The 14947-nt window shown below is 38.7% G+C and overlaps 1 protein-coding gene across 7 annotated transcripts in view; it reads right to left on the bottom strand.

The window, feature by feature from the left end:
- kcc (solute carrier family 12 member kcc) overlaps nucleotides 1–14947 on the bottom strand; it is an 836076-nt gene that overhangs the window by 185423 nt on the left and 635706 nt on the right. For all 7 annotated transcript variants that reach the window (XM_065231465.1, XM_065231467.1, XM_065231461.1 and 4 more), the window contains one exon: nucleotides 13785–13887. In XM_065231465.1, the coding sequence (XP_065087537.1) occupies nucleotides 13785–13887 (103 nt within the window). The remainder of the gene's footprint in view (nucleotides 1–13784; nucleotides 13888–14947) is intronic.

Raw genomic sequence — 14947 nt, 5'->3', positions numbered from 1 at the left:
ATAAAATAATCCAAAATTTTCAAAACTCCCTAATTGCCCTCAGAGAGCTTACCATTCATCATCAATTAGTGTTTTTAAAACATCCACCTGCCACTACGTCTTCCACTTTGCCGTAAGTTATAAATCTTTTTTGAAAATATAAAAGCTCACCAACAGGCAACAGAGCACTTATCCTCCGGTTACGCACCCCAAACGTTTTTTTTATTACTATCCACTTTTTTGTCTTCTTTGAACAAGAATACCTCCTATCAGTGTTGGCAAAATCAGAAATCAATTGATATTTTTCCGCACTCATGCGCTCGCAATATCATGCTTGATATTGATTTTACAAACTCCTTTGATATTGCGAGACTATTCACAACGTGCAAAAATCAAGCTGAAAGTTGACCCGACACAAAAATGATTCCGTTGCACATCGTTTTCTTGGAAAGAGAAAGTATAGTTTGCTATCTCTTTTTACTCTTCACCGATGGCAGACACGAAGTGACTGCTGCCAACCGTTATGAAAGTTTCGGTTGCATTCGGGTGTAAAGCAAAAATCATGAAACTGAATCTCACCACAGTTTGTTGAGATTTGCAGCTGGTGAGTTTTGTTAGCTTGATATTCCGAGCTGCGATATCACAGCTTGCAAAATCAACCGCGGTTGTTTGCGTGTTGATTTTTTGTCTACGAAAATCAAGTCTGATCTTGAGCGTTGATGAGATTTGATTTTTTGATATTTTCCCAACACTGCCTCCTATTATGACAGCCAGCAGCATTAAACAGGAGAAATACCACAAGTTCAAGGAAAATCCACATTTTGAAGACACTGAAATTAATTTAGATGCTTATCAATAGCTTCTAAATTATGCATAATTAATGCGTATCAAAGAAGGTGCACTAAGAACTGTTCAGTTTATAAAACGGACAACAATAGATGTCTAAGTTTTTCAATTTTCATTGTTTTCGTATTGTTTCTTCGGGGCATAACAAAATTATGCAACGCTTAAATTACCAATAATCAAACGCATAACGCAAACATTTGAGATTTAGTTACTCATTTTATCCGCCAACAATTTGACGAGTTTATATATTTCGACTTTTCGTCCATTCGAGCTTGTTTCTGATTAACTCATTCGGTACCAATTTATTATTTAAACGTACTATATACATGACATATAGGTTCCGATTCAACACATTGTAGTTTCATTTTTATACCTGTGATCTTGACTTTTATACCTAGGGGATGAGTACTTAAGGGGGTTAGACTTTGAAAAGTTCTTTAGTGGAAATGACACTGATGAAGACTGCACATTGTAGTCGAAATACGTATCTGTCATGGATACCAAAATTAATTTAGTGGAATTAAATGGAAGATAACCCTTTTTTTGCAGTTTTATATAAATTCATATTCTTTAAAAGTTACAAATAGGATTTGATCGAATCCCCCCTTTAATAACATTTTCCAAACTCCACTGGGATTCATCCGCGTAACAGCTATATACTTTCCAATATTGGAATAGAGACATAATTCAGACAATGAGAAGCCAAGTTCCTCCTACGATGATTCCCAATTCGAGAACAATTTGTACCGCACACTTGCGCTGTGTGCACCAACCTCAGCAGGAGCATCACGCCGCTCCGCCATAGAACGGACGGACGACGTTCATTCCTTAACCCAACTATGGGAGAAAATATGTGCGGAAAGTGCGGTCATATGATAATTGAATTTCACTGGAGAAACGTCTCTATATATTCTCTGCTCGTCGTACACGCAGCCTCTTGGAAACAACCGTCATGTCCGTGGCCATGGCAATAATGTCGATACGCTTGATGCCATAGTTCCTCTATGGTGGCAGTTGCCGGCCTACATCTATATGTGCATATTCAATAGCCCGCCTCACTTGTGATACGATAGTGGTGAACGCCATCTAGGATACACCCGGAAACATATGCTTCATGTGCAAATCTCACAGCTCATCGATATGCCAGTTATTGCGTACATTAGAGGCGGTCCGTGGTGCTTCGATTGTTGCAAAATTTGAATGCAGCAGCAGCAGCAGGGGCCAGCAGCGACGTGATTCGATTAAGCGTCAATTGGTGAATGACAAATTGGAAATTCGCTTTCGGGTGGAATTGAATCAAGCATTGACTGCAGGCGGGCTCGCTCAAACGTTTTGATTGACGCACTTTGTTGCAAAAGATATTTACCAAATTAAATTGGAAAAGCTCGTTACCCACCCCGCTTGAAGATACCCCGTGGGTGTCGAAATATGTTCGTGCAGTTGCCGGAAAATTTACAATGTAGATTGTACCCCATCGACTTAATGCTTGTTGTTGTCTTTTCGGTTAGGAAAAGTGATTTATCAATTCTTTTTATGGCGCCTAAAGTCAGATTTTTTTTTCAATCGAGTCAGCAGTGGTTACTGCGGGAAAACGATAGAAGATTACGTTCGCGTCGATGAGGCATAGGGAGTCTTAAAATATTAGCCAAACCCAAATCGATAGATAGGTGTGCGTGTGTGTGCGCTTTTGTTTACCCCGGATACATGCAAAGTAGGATAAATTATTTGGCAATAAAAATAATCGGCTTATTCATCTTCATGGAATTGTGCCTGACACTGATGGGAAAGGGTAATTTTCCAACTCAGGCAGAAAGCAGCATAGCGGTTAAATTTTCTTGTTGGTGATTTCAATTTAAATATGGTTAGCATAAGAATGTTTGAGCAAATTGGAGTGGCGCGTGGGGTTGCAATATTGAATCAACACATCATGAATTATCTTCAACACATCATCTTTGACAATCTAACTAATCATTGATAGAAGAAAATTGTCTGGCGTAAAAATCTTGACTTGTAGAGCACCGCACCATTCAATTCATTTCCCAATACGCACATCCTGCAACCAGTGATGCCCCATTTACAGGTTTATCTTTTGTTGTTGCTATTTACTTTATTTGTACAGGCTCAATCGAATAAACTTTACAGAGCCAAGTTATCATTTATTATTGATGTCTTAAATCTAAAATTAAAGGATTTGAACCGGTTACTCGCGGTTTTCTCGAGGTTAGTGGATGACAATTTCATGGATGGGGAGAGGGAGCCTCATAGCCTAGTCAGTAAAGGCAGGGTATTACCAAGCCGGAGGCGGTGGGTTCGATTCCCGGTCCAGTCGAGGGTGCAAAGGCTTCAAAATCCAATATCAATCTGAGTACGAAATTAACCAGTAATAGACCCCCATACGGTAGTAGAAAATACACAACTTAACAGCAGCAGTGACAATGTCGCACATTTCCAGGGTCAGTTGTTTATAAACAGTTGCTACCGCGTCGTCAGCGATGCGCGCTGGCTTAACTAGGTGCTTCGCGAAAGGTCAAAGTAAACATTGGTGAGTAAGCATCCTACATAGCCGTTCCTATCGCGAGGAGCATTAATTCTTGTTAAAAAAACAGACACCGACTTTCCAAGAGAAAAACTATCTGTCTCGCTTTATATGTACATACTGGAGAAAAACTATTGTGTAGAGTTTAAGTAACAAATTCATGTATACAAGGTTTCGAAGAATAAAGAATCGGGGCAGTTGTTCTGATGAGTTTATTATCCGAGGTTTGCTAGGTGCGGACGAGCACAGTTCCAACCTCAGGATAACTGATTCATCAAAGAGCTTTTTCCATACAGTAGAAATGGAATTGCACTGTCTTTCATTTTACGGAGAAAGAAAGACCACGCGAGTTGTTGCTCTACGTTGGGCGCTTCACCACGGGAGTGAAACATGTATGTGCAACGGATTATGGGCACTTCAGAGGGAATCTTTTCGGGTTGAAAATTTTCTGGATTTCCCTGGGCATAGAGTATCATAGTGCATGCCACACAATATACAAATTCATGCATTGGTGAAAGTGCATTTAGAACACTAAGTTGAGAGCACGCAATGAGCTAATATGCACTAAGCAATAAGCTTGAAATGCGAATAAGAAGAAGGAGAGGGAGGGTTACAGGTTAATCTGTTATCATACAGATTTCTCTTAATATTTTGTTACATTTATCTGTACATACTAATTACAGATTTTAAGAAAAATATTAAATTTTTACAAATTTTTCAAATAAGTGGAGAATATGTTTCATTCTTTATTAAATTTATTAATTCCGAGATATAATCGTTTCTTTCTTTTGATCAGCTTGAATTCACTTATCGAGCACCAAACCCAATTCACATTTTTAACTTAATAAAATATAACTGTATTATCTTCCAGAATTCTGAAAGGGCTTTTGATGTTCCGATGTTTTGATTTCAGATTCTTCGTTCGAAGGGATATTAGTTTGCTTCCTAATTGTTTAAATAACCATATCACACGGTGACAAGTACGCCGTTAGCCGTTTTAGCAACCCATAAACTGATTGATTAATGTTGGTGACTCGAAGAGTTAGCTGAATATTTCGGCATTTGAATAGCGTCTTATTTGAAAAAAATTACAATGTATGTAATTCGACTAAACTTTCAAATAAAAAAAATAGTAGGAGTACTTAACGACAACTATCAGACTTAAAGTGGTCATTTTTTACGATAGATGAGGAGATGAAAGTAAAGAGTTGATAGGTCCGGTAGAGTACGACAGTGTGAAAATTGTATATAGAGAGGAGAAAGCGACCAAAGGACGATTTCAGGGCTGTTACAAGATTTTCTAAATTCGATCCGCGAAATCCGCGATTTCTCAAAAGAAATCCACGACTTCAATTTTTTTTTTTTTGTTTATTAATTTATTTGATAAGGCTCAACCGAATTAACTTTACAGAGCCGAGGATTCTTGGTCACTATACAATACATCTTAAAACTATAGTCAAAAGGTACAACACAATAAACACTTTATCTTCCGCTATCCAAAAAGCCTCCTCAATCAGAACTGGAGCCGCTTCCAGTAGTTTCATTGTATGGCAAATTATCGTACGCCAACGAGGGTCAGAGCGCGTCCATTGCAGCAATGGACGCAAAACGTGGTCAGCACTCACACACTCATCACGAAACGGTTGCTTTCCAAAGTCGACGACGCATCGACCGAAAGAACTACTGATGAAGAACAATGAGGAGGAGCACACAATGGTTGCTGCCGAGTAAACAGACGATCGCGTAGCACACATCGAGAGTGGCCTGCTTTTGTCGACAGCCGAGTGAACACTGCACGACTTCAAATGATAATCCACGAAAAAAAAAACTGTTTTCATTGCCTAAAGGGCGAACACGAAATTATTGCGACACATTCAACAGGGCATAACTTTTTTACCATTGGGTAAAAATCAACCAAATTTTGCACACTTTCTCATTGATGTGTATTGTGTACATGCCGTCAAACTCGAAGTCGTGTTTTTCGATTCAACGAAAATGGAGGTGAACCAACGCGAGTTGAGAGAACAAACTCTTTCCAAACACCTGGAATTTCCTGACCTGTCGCACCGGCAGTTGGGAAAAATGTTGAACATTCACCATTCAACCGTCTCCAGAGTGTTGAAGCGGTTCCAGGAGCAGTTGACGTTGGACCACGGCAAAGGAGCTGGAAGAAAACCGGGACCGGAGAACAAAAAGACGGAGGGAAAGGTGAAGCGGATGATTAAAGCAAATCTCAACGTCTCAAGCCGTGATTTGGCTAAAAAGATCGGCATGTCGCAGAGCTACGTCCAAAATGCAAAGAAGAGAGCTGGACTACATACATACAAGGTACAGAACTTCCCAAACCGCGATGAGCGGCAACAATCGGCGGCTAAAACTCGGGCACGGAAGCTCTACGAGAAGATGCTGACAAAATATGGCTGCTGTGTGATGGACGACGAAACGTATATAAAAGCCGATTTTAAGCAAATTCCGGGGTTGGAGTTTTTCACCGGCAAGAGCAAGTTCGATGTGGACGACAAATTTAAGAAGAAGAAAATGTCGAAGTTCGCCTCCAGATATCTCATTTGGCAGGCCATCTGCTCTTGCGGACTGAGGAGTGAGCCTTTCGTGACAAAGGGCACAGTAAATGGCGAGATCTACAAATCTGAGTGCCTCGAGAAGCGCCTTTTGCCGTTCTTCCAGCAGCACGACGAAGCTCCGCTATTTTGGCCAGATTTGGCATCATGCCACTATTCTAAAAGTGTCCTGGAGTGGTATGAGGCCAATTCTGTCCATTTTGTTCCAAAGGACATGAATCCGCCAAACTGTCCGGAGCTGCGCCCGGTGGAGCAGTACTGGGCAATAATGAAGCGGGAACTTCGGAAGAGCAAGAAGACAGTCAAAGACGAGAAGGACATGTTAAGAAAATGAAAAAAAAAAAAACTGAGAAACTGGTACCGGATGACACTGTAAAGACTTTGATGGAGGGCATCAAGCGAAAATGCGTTCAATTTTACACTCAAGGCTCCATCGATTAACTTTTCTTTTGATTTCTGAAGTAAATATATGTATAAAACTACCCTAAAATTTTGGTTTGATTCTTAACATTATAAGAAAATTGGCATGACATTTTCGGTGTCGCAATAATTTCGTGTTCGCCCTTTAAAAATAGCATTTGTGTACTACTACATGGCATTTCAAGCTTATTGCTTCATATTAGATTTTTGCCTGCACTCAAATTAGTGTTCTTTGAACTACTTTCACATTTTAATCGAGAAATTTCTATTTCTTGTACCATCCTATGCCCAAAAAAGTAGAGAAATTTTGCAACCCGAAAAATTAATAGACCGAACGGGAATCGAACTCAGTCACCTCCAGCATGAACTTGCTTTGTAGTTGCGCCTTTACCGACTGTGCTTAAGAAATATCGTGTGTAACCCTTGAAAAAAATAACAATGAATCATCTTCAGTTATTTATGTATAGTATAAGTTCTGAGTAATTAGTGAACATAATAAAACACCCTTACATTATGAGATTCTATTATCGGCCTAGATTTGATGAAACATTATTAAAAAAAAAATGTATTTTCAATTGAAATGCAAATTTTCTTGAAAGTTAACCTTTGCGTCTCTGACGTATTTTGCTGTCCTAAATGTTGTAGTTAATTTGGCTCTAGTTTTCTCAATTTTTTACCGATTCAAACCAAACACCCCGCACATAATCGAGAAATTACCAGAGTTTCATAAGTCGCACTTGTTGGTCACGTCGTGGTTGTGTATTTACACGGATATTCCTTGGGTTCTGTGCAATGGTGAGACATTTTCATGATATTTTTTTTTTTATTTCTAATGTGAACCTAGCACTTTTCGTTGTTAAATCATAACCGAATCGTATATATTTGACTTTGTGGTTCATGCACGACTTATTACTATGTATACAGGAAATTATAGGTTTTCCAAATCTTCCAGGACATCAGTTGATTTGTTCTGCTAGACCAACCAAGACTGCAGTAATGTCTGTAGTATGGAAAACAAGTGTCTATGTGGATCATGCATGATCTATTTCCGAGTAATCCAGATGTTCAAGGTTCTTCTACTAGATCAACCGAGATTGGGACAATGTCTTAAGTATCGAAATATTTCCAGACAGATGCACAGTGTCTATGTGGATCATGCATGAACTATTGTCATGTATACCAGATGTTTTAAGTTCCCATATCGTTCTGGAGTTCAGATGATTTATTCTACTAGATCAACCATGACTGTGATAAAGTCTGTAGTATTGAAATATGTTCAAACAGATTCATAGTGTCTATATGGATAATGTTTAATTATTTTCCCGTATACCAGATGCTCTAGGTTCTCCAAATCGTTCTGCAGTTCAGATGATTTGTTTTACTAGATCATCAAAGACTAGGATAATATCTGCAGTATCGAAATATCGATTTGGAAATCCTAGAACATTTGGCAATTTTGTTTGGGCATATTTCGATACTACAGATATTGAATTAGTCTTGGGTGATCTCCAGAATGATTTCAGAACCTATAACATCTGAATAAGTAGCAATAGGTCGGGTACAATCCACATATACACTTTGAAGCTGTTTGGACATATTTCGATACTACAGACATTATTGGAGTCTTGGTTGATATAGTAGAACAAATCAACTGAACTCCAGGACGATTTGGTGAACCTAGAATATTCGGCACACATGGCAATTACTCGCATATAGACGATTCGTTTTTGATTTGACAACAAAAAATGCTATGTTCACATTGGAAAAAAAAAGAAAATGTCTCACATTGGACAGACCTCAGGGAATCTCCGTGTAAATCCGGTGTGACTTATGGAATTGAGATCATTTGCAGGGTTTTTGGATTGAATCGGTAAAAAAATTGAGAGCCATATGATTAACAAAATTGATGACAGCAAAATAATCCGGGACGGAAAGGTTACATTGAATTCCACAATTTTTGTGACAACACATCAGTCCGTTCGCGATTTTCGCGACATCATTTAATGTTTCCGCGATTTTCGCGACTGAAAGTTCCAATCCGTGACAAATCCGCGAAAATCGCGAAATCCGCGAAATTCGCGAAATCTGCGCCTGTTGTAACAGCCCTGCAATTTTGCACATCCCCTTTACCAAACTACCCCGTTGCTGAAGGATGGTGAGGAGTATCCCTCCCCCAACCACCACTTGCAAAAGAGATGATCGCCGATTTGCTAATGTACCTTCCATGTGCGGAAACAGTTCTATCGATTGTTTCACACTCAAGTCGCCATCTGACGTAAGCATCTAGTCGATAGGTTTGGAAACTGCAGCTATTGTATTCTAACGGAACTATCAACTCTATATTTCCAACTATCGTATACAATTACCACTTTAAGTCTGATATTTGACGTTAAGCATCTTCAACTAGTAAATCGTTAACTTCATGCATGATTAGTTAAAAAGTTTTGTGTTGTGACAAAATGCAACACAATTGCGAAATACGGATAGAACTATCTCAAAGTGTTTTATTGTGTTTACTGAGCACACTAAGGTATGTAGATTTGAGCAACAACAAGTAAATTCAACATCCTGTTAATCTGCCAAATGCTGGTTTTGGAAATTTTCTGCCGAAAGCAGGTTTGTCTCTCAGCGAGCTAATATTTTTTTGTATTCTTAGACTTATAGAAAATATACAAATCACTTAGAAAATCAAGATCCTAGGATTTCGGGATCTTTTGCACAGATAAAAGAAAGAAAAATTAACTTTTCAAAATTATAAACGTTGGACAAAACCTTTTTAAACTTTGAATGACTTCATGGGCATGCATGGATAATCACAGTGTTGGCAAAACAGAAATCAATTGATATTTTTCCGCTCTCATGCGCTCGCAATATCACGCGTGATATTGGAACAAAATATTATGCTTAATATTGATTTTACAAGCTCCTTCGATATTGCGAGACTATTCACAACGTGCAAAAATCAAGCTGAGAGTTGACTCAACACAAAAATGATTCCATTGCACTTCGTTTTCTTAGAAATAGAAAGCATAGTTTGCTATCTCTCTTTAATCTTCACCGATGGCAGACACTAAGGGGCTGCTGCAAGCCGGTATGGAAGTTTCGGTTGCATTCGGGTGTAAAGCAAAAATCATTAAACTCAGTCTCACCACAGTTTGGTGAGATTTGCAGTTGGTGAGTTTTGTTAGATTGATATTCCGAGCTGCGATAAAACAGTTTGCAAAATCAACCGCAATAGTGTGCTTGTTGATTTTTGTCTACGAAAATTAAGCGTGATCTTGTAAGTTATATTAACTGAAAAATAATAACAAGTTATGCCCACTCTAGTTCGTCATGCATAAAAGATACAGATTTGAGTTGTAAACAAAAGTTGTAGCTTTTTATATTAGTTAACAAAGCTTCATACAATATTCTGCGGCATTGCGTGTTGGTGAAAAAAGTTAGAGGCAAATGAATGTAAATGAATGCACGAAACAAATGTAAATGATTTTCCATGCCTGCTCAAGGGATATATCCGTAGATCCGCTCGCTCTAAGACCATAATAAAGAATTTATACAATTTTTTTTATTTATATTTTTTGTCAGTCACAGATTACAAAGATATTTTGCAGTGAAAATACAGATTGAAATAAAAATGTGTCTGCGTCTTCTTATTTCTTTGTGTTGTTCTTCTTCGCATTTCAAGCTTATTAAATATCGCATTATTAGCTTATTGCGTGCTCTCAACTTAGTGTGTTCTATATGCACTTCCACAGTTATTAATTGAGAGCTTTCGATGCCTGTGCCATTTTTGCATTAGTATAATTGTGTGACAAGTACATTCACACTCTATGCCCAGGGAAGTCAATAAATTTTCCAGCTCGAAAAATTCCTAGACCGGACCGGGAATCGAACCCAGCCACCTCCAGCATGGTCTTGCTTTGTAGCTGCGCCTTTTACCGACTGAGCTATGAGAGGTAAAATATATGGCAAATAAAGAACAAACTGTAACTGTTCGTTTTTCCCGGCAAGTTCAGTAGCAAGAGACCTCTCGAGTTGGGTCTCAGGATCGGCTTACTACTTGGTAATCACGAGGAACTTCGCAGACAAAATGTGCAGCGTACGGTCACCTGACTAGAGATGCTGTGTAGTGTGAATTTATTGATTTAAACATTGACTTTGACTTTGAGGGTTTTTATTTAACAAATTGGTGTGTTGGTAGGATTGGGTTAGATTTCTGTAGTCTATTTTTCTGTTTGTGGGTGTGGGTAAAATTAACTGTGTTCGTCAGAACGTACCACTGCTTATTCTGACGATATGGCGACGTCCTACGAGCGCTCGCTGCTGATGCTGCTGCTGCAGCTACTGCTGCTGCTGCAGCTACTGCTGCTGACGACGAACTGGCAAGCTGATTCCCAAAACAGTGGGTAATTACCGTCTAACCGCACGATGGTTTGTCGATGGTGTGTGGCTATGCAAGCCTTTCAGGCGTCCTCCCTCGTTAACGGAGATTGGAGCCTCTTTACGGGCGGCTGACCCAGAGGTTTGAATTGGTCCTTTGCGAGGTCTACTACGCCGAATCGTGTGCACCTGGTCGAGCTTCTGACCAGACAAAATGGCAACTTTCAGCCGAATTAACAGAATAGAAAAGGTCCTGACGAATCCGTCGTCTTCTCCCTTTTTCGCTGGAGACCACTCACTTAGCAATGTGAAGGACACCCAGGCAACACACATCCATCAAAATAGGTTGCTGCAACTTGATTGTGACTGAAATAAGGTGCATATAAGTAACCACAACTGTTAAATGACAAGTGTAAGTTATAATATGGCTCTTGTGCACACGAACGCCTGTAACTTTATTACATCACTATCATCAAAATGCCTATAGGATCCAGTTGACTAAATCAAAATTATAATATCTATAAAAATCGCATTACACAGTATCTCTAGTCAGGTGACCGTACGCTGCACATTTTGAAAAAATAATAGCAAATTGTAACAGTCCGTTACAAAACAAAACCATTTGACTAGTCGTGCTTTCACTCGGAGAACCAACAGTCACACAAGCTCACTGTTCTCGATCGTAAATAGTACACACCTAGACATCGACTGAAGTGAGGTTGTGGGACAAACAGTCGAAAGACAAAACAGTCGAAAGGCAAAAGGTCGAAATAACAAAATATCTATGGTTCAAAAGGTCGAATGGAAACAAATTCGAACGATGAGAAGAGGCTCAAAAGGTCGAATAATGCGAAGGCGACAAAAGGTAGAATGATGAGAAGGGGGACAAAAGGTCGAATGGTTCAAAAAGAGATAAAAAGTCGATTTGACAAAAGGTTGAATGTTAAAGTGGTCGAATGGTTAAAAAAAGGACAAAAGGTCGAATGGACAAAAGTTCGAATGGACAAAAGTTCGAATGTACAAAAGGTCGAGTGGACAAAAGGTCGAGTGGATTAAAGGTTGAGTGGACAAAAGGTCTAGTGGACAAAAGGTCGAGTGAACAAAAGGTCGAATGGTTCATAGAGTTATAAAATGTTCAATGGAAAAAAGGTTCAAAGAGGAACAAAAGGTAGAATGGCCCAACAAAGAACAAAAAGTCGAATATACTAAACGTTGAATGGAGACAAAAGCTTGAATGATCCAAAGAGAGACAAAAGGTCAAATGGACAATAGGTCGAATAATTAAAATGGGAGGCAAAAGGTCGAGTGGACAAATGGTAACATGGTCAAAACAGGGACAAAAGGTCGAATTTCACAAAGAGGGAAATAATATAGTGCTTTCTCGATTTTGTCTACCCCCGATTTTGTCTGATTTTTACCCCGATTTTGTCAGCCTGCAGATTTCGCCAAATTTTTCAGTTTTTAAACATAAATCCTCAAACTCTGAACGATTTTAATACTTACCCTTCGCTGAAATGTGAATGTTAGGGAAAATGAGGTAAAATTTACGTTCGGGCAAAATGAACACTAGGCGATTTTAAGTGCTTATTCATTCAAATATCAATTAATTCAACGTACAGGTCTTTCAACCATTTATATTTTAATTAATTTGCATCCATATAATTTGAATGATTTCTCCATTTAAAAGGTTAATTGTTAATTTTACTCAGTGTTCCCCTACTTGGAATTATTAATTTTGAATTCTTGTTTGCGAGAAAAATCATTTTTACCACGGAAAACTTGCACACTTTGGAAAAATCATGTAAATTTAGGTTCCCTGAGACTGACATATACGAGCGTCAATTTTGACATAGAATTGAGTCATAAAAGATGCGAAATTCAGCTCAAGTCGAGTACTGAACTTGTCAGTCTCGGAGCACTTAATTTTACATGAAATATTTGTTTACGTCTGATCCTTTATGTCAAAGATGGATTCCGTCACGAGTAAAATTATTTTTTTTCTTAGTGTGTGTGTTTCCTTTCTTTGCAATTGTAATAAAAACATTACTTCATTGTCAATAATGTTTATTCTTAGAAAATAAAAAAAAGGTGGGCATTACATAATACAAAAACTGTATTGTACCCACTTAGAAATTATTATTTTTACACGAGACGTAATTCAGCTTTGACGTAAATCATGGAACGTAAACAAACATGGCATGTAAAATTAAGTGTCCTGAAACTGAAACATATGCAACTCGACGAAAAGTGCGTTTGATTGAATTGATTTTCTCGTCCTTTTCAACTGATTCTTATGTCAAAAGGGCCGCTTGCATGAGCCGGTCTCAGGGCACTGAAATTTACATGTCTTTTTTGTAGTGTGTACATTAAAGTTTTGAATGATTTTAAAATATTCAAAAGATTTTGTCACCGCAAATTCTCGAATTCAGCGGAGATAAATAACATCGTTAATTGAAAATGACGATGCTTCAGCCCAATCAGCCCTATCAGCTTTTAGCCGCCCGCGCAACTTTGAATGTGGCTTCCCCCTACTCGACAGTACTGTTTGTTTAGGTGGGCTGCCTTCGGCTTGCGATCAAAGAACTGTCGCGATTTCGTCCACAAAGGCTGATAGACCCTTTTCAATCGTTGGTCAGTTATTGTCTCTAGGTTTTTTTTTTTGCAATATAATATATTTAAAATACAAACAAAATATACCAACTGCTACAGGACTCACTCCCCTACCTGATCGAAACTAGATTGAAAGCAAAGATGCATTCAAAGTTTTTAAAACAATATGAAAACCAGTTTTTTGTATTCAAATAAGTTGAAAAATTATTACATTGAATTCTTAAAGAATGCAAAGCCAGGATTCAATTTTCAACCATCTACTGCCATTGTCGTCTGCATCATCATGACCTTCTCTGCTATTCCAAATCGCAAGTTCTTATCCCCTGTAAACTTCCTCATAAAAATACTCGTTGTAAATGATTCATCATCGTTCGCTTACAACTCAGTTCAATTACCAGCTATATGTATAGGAATAGAACGGAATTTTTACTTACCAGCACGATTTCAACCGCACCGACTATGTACATGGCGGCCGCTAGTGTTGTTCCCGTGTAGAACAACATCCCGACAGCGCCACCGAATTCGGGCCCGAGCGATCTGTTGGAATGAGCAAGAAGAATAAAAAGTTTGTTTAATACAAAAACCAAAAAAAAAAGAAGTTACTGCAGACATAATGAAGAAAGCCAAATGGAACGAGCAAGTCTGGTTGCGGTGAGGATTGCCTGTGCTTTGCTTTCCATACAGCGGACCATCATCGTCCACTTTCTGTCTCGGACTCGGAGGCAAATGCATAATTTAATTAAGTCGAGTCAAATTTGTTGGCATAAATTGTAGATGGACATTGTTAACTGAAACTTGTAAAATGAAGAAAGGCGTGGAAAGTGGACTAATGCAAAATGTAAACGATCCTTGCTCGGTTGAGCTTTCGTTGTCCGGCACTGAATGGGCGTAAAGGGATTTTCCGGAGTTTTCCATGGAGCTTATGATGCTGCATTTAGTAAATGGCACGTTGTATTATTAATAAAGTTGTAGTAAGTAGTATTATGAAATATTCTGTTGTCGTTCGACGAAAAACTGTGTGTCCGATATTTATCGTTAAGTGAACATTTATTCATTTTATGCAATTGTTTCGGTTCGCTGCTTCCACAATGGGTGCAACTTTCCGAGACCATTTATATCTCTTTTCAGAAGCAAAAGTTTGAGCCCATTGTTAGAAGCCGGCTTTCTTCCCGCTCCAAAACAGGTAGAGTGCAAAAATAAACTTGCACGGTACTTGAGATGAAAATTCTTTCACTTCCTACAATGGGAAGACGAACGAAATTCTTCCCAACGGTGGCAATCTTTGGTAAAGAAATAAGTTTGTCTCGTAGATTTCTTTTATTTTGTTTAGGAAAAAAAAAATCAAAACCGAGTGACACACATACCAACACATACACCCATTTACGAAGGCAAAAAAAAAGTTTTTCCCGAGTATCGCAGCAGCTGAGAGCAATTTTTCATTCAGACTTGCATACCGAAACTTTTTCTTCCCCTCTACAAAAGTCCGCGCTGAATTACGTAACTCTCGGTATTTTTTCCGGATCCGATTGCAGCAACTTTAGCCGACTTAATGTCGTCGTCGTCGTCGTCGTTGATCCGTCTTCCCTAACTGGCAGAG

The sequence above is a fragment of the Ochlerotatus camptorhynchus genome, unplaced genomic scaffold (assembly GCF_037179485.1).
Source record: "Ochlerotatus camptorhynchus isolate MF236.1 unplaced genomic scaffold, CSIRO-AGI_Acam_v1.1 ptg000357l, whole genome shotgun sequence".
Taxonomy (NCBI): Eukaryota; Metazoa; Arthropoda; class Insecta; order Diptera; family Culicidae; genus Ochlerotatus; species Ochlerotatus camptorhynchus.
This window is presented reverse-complemented; position numbering and strand designations above follow the sequence as displayed.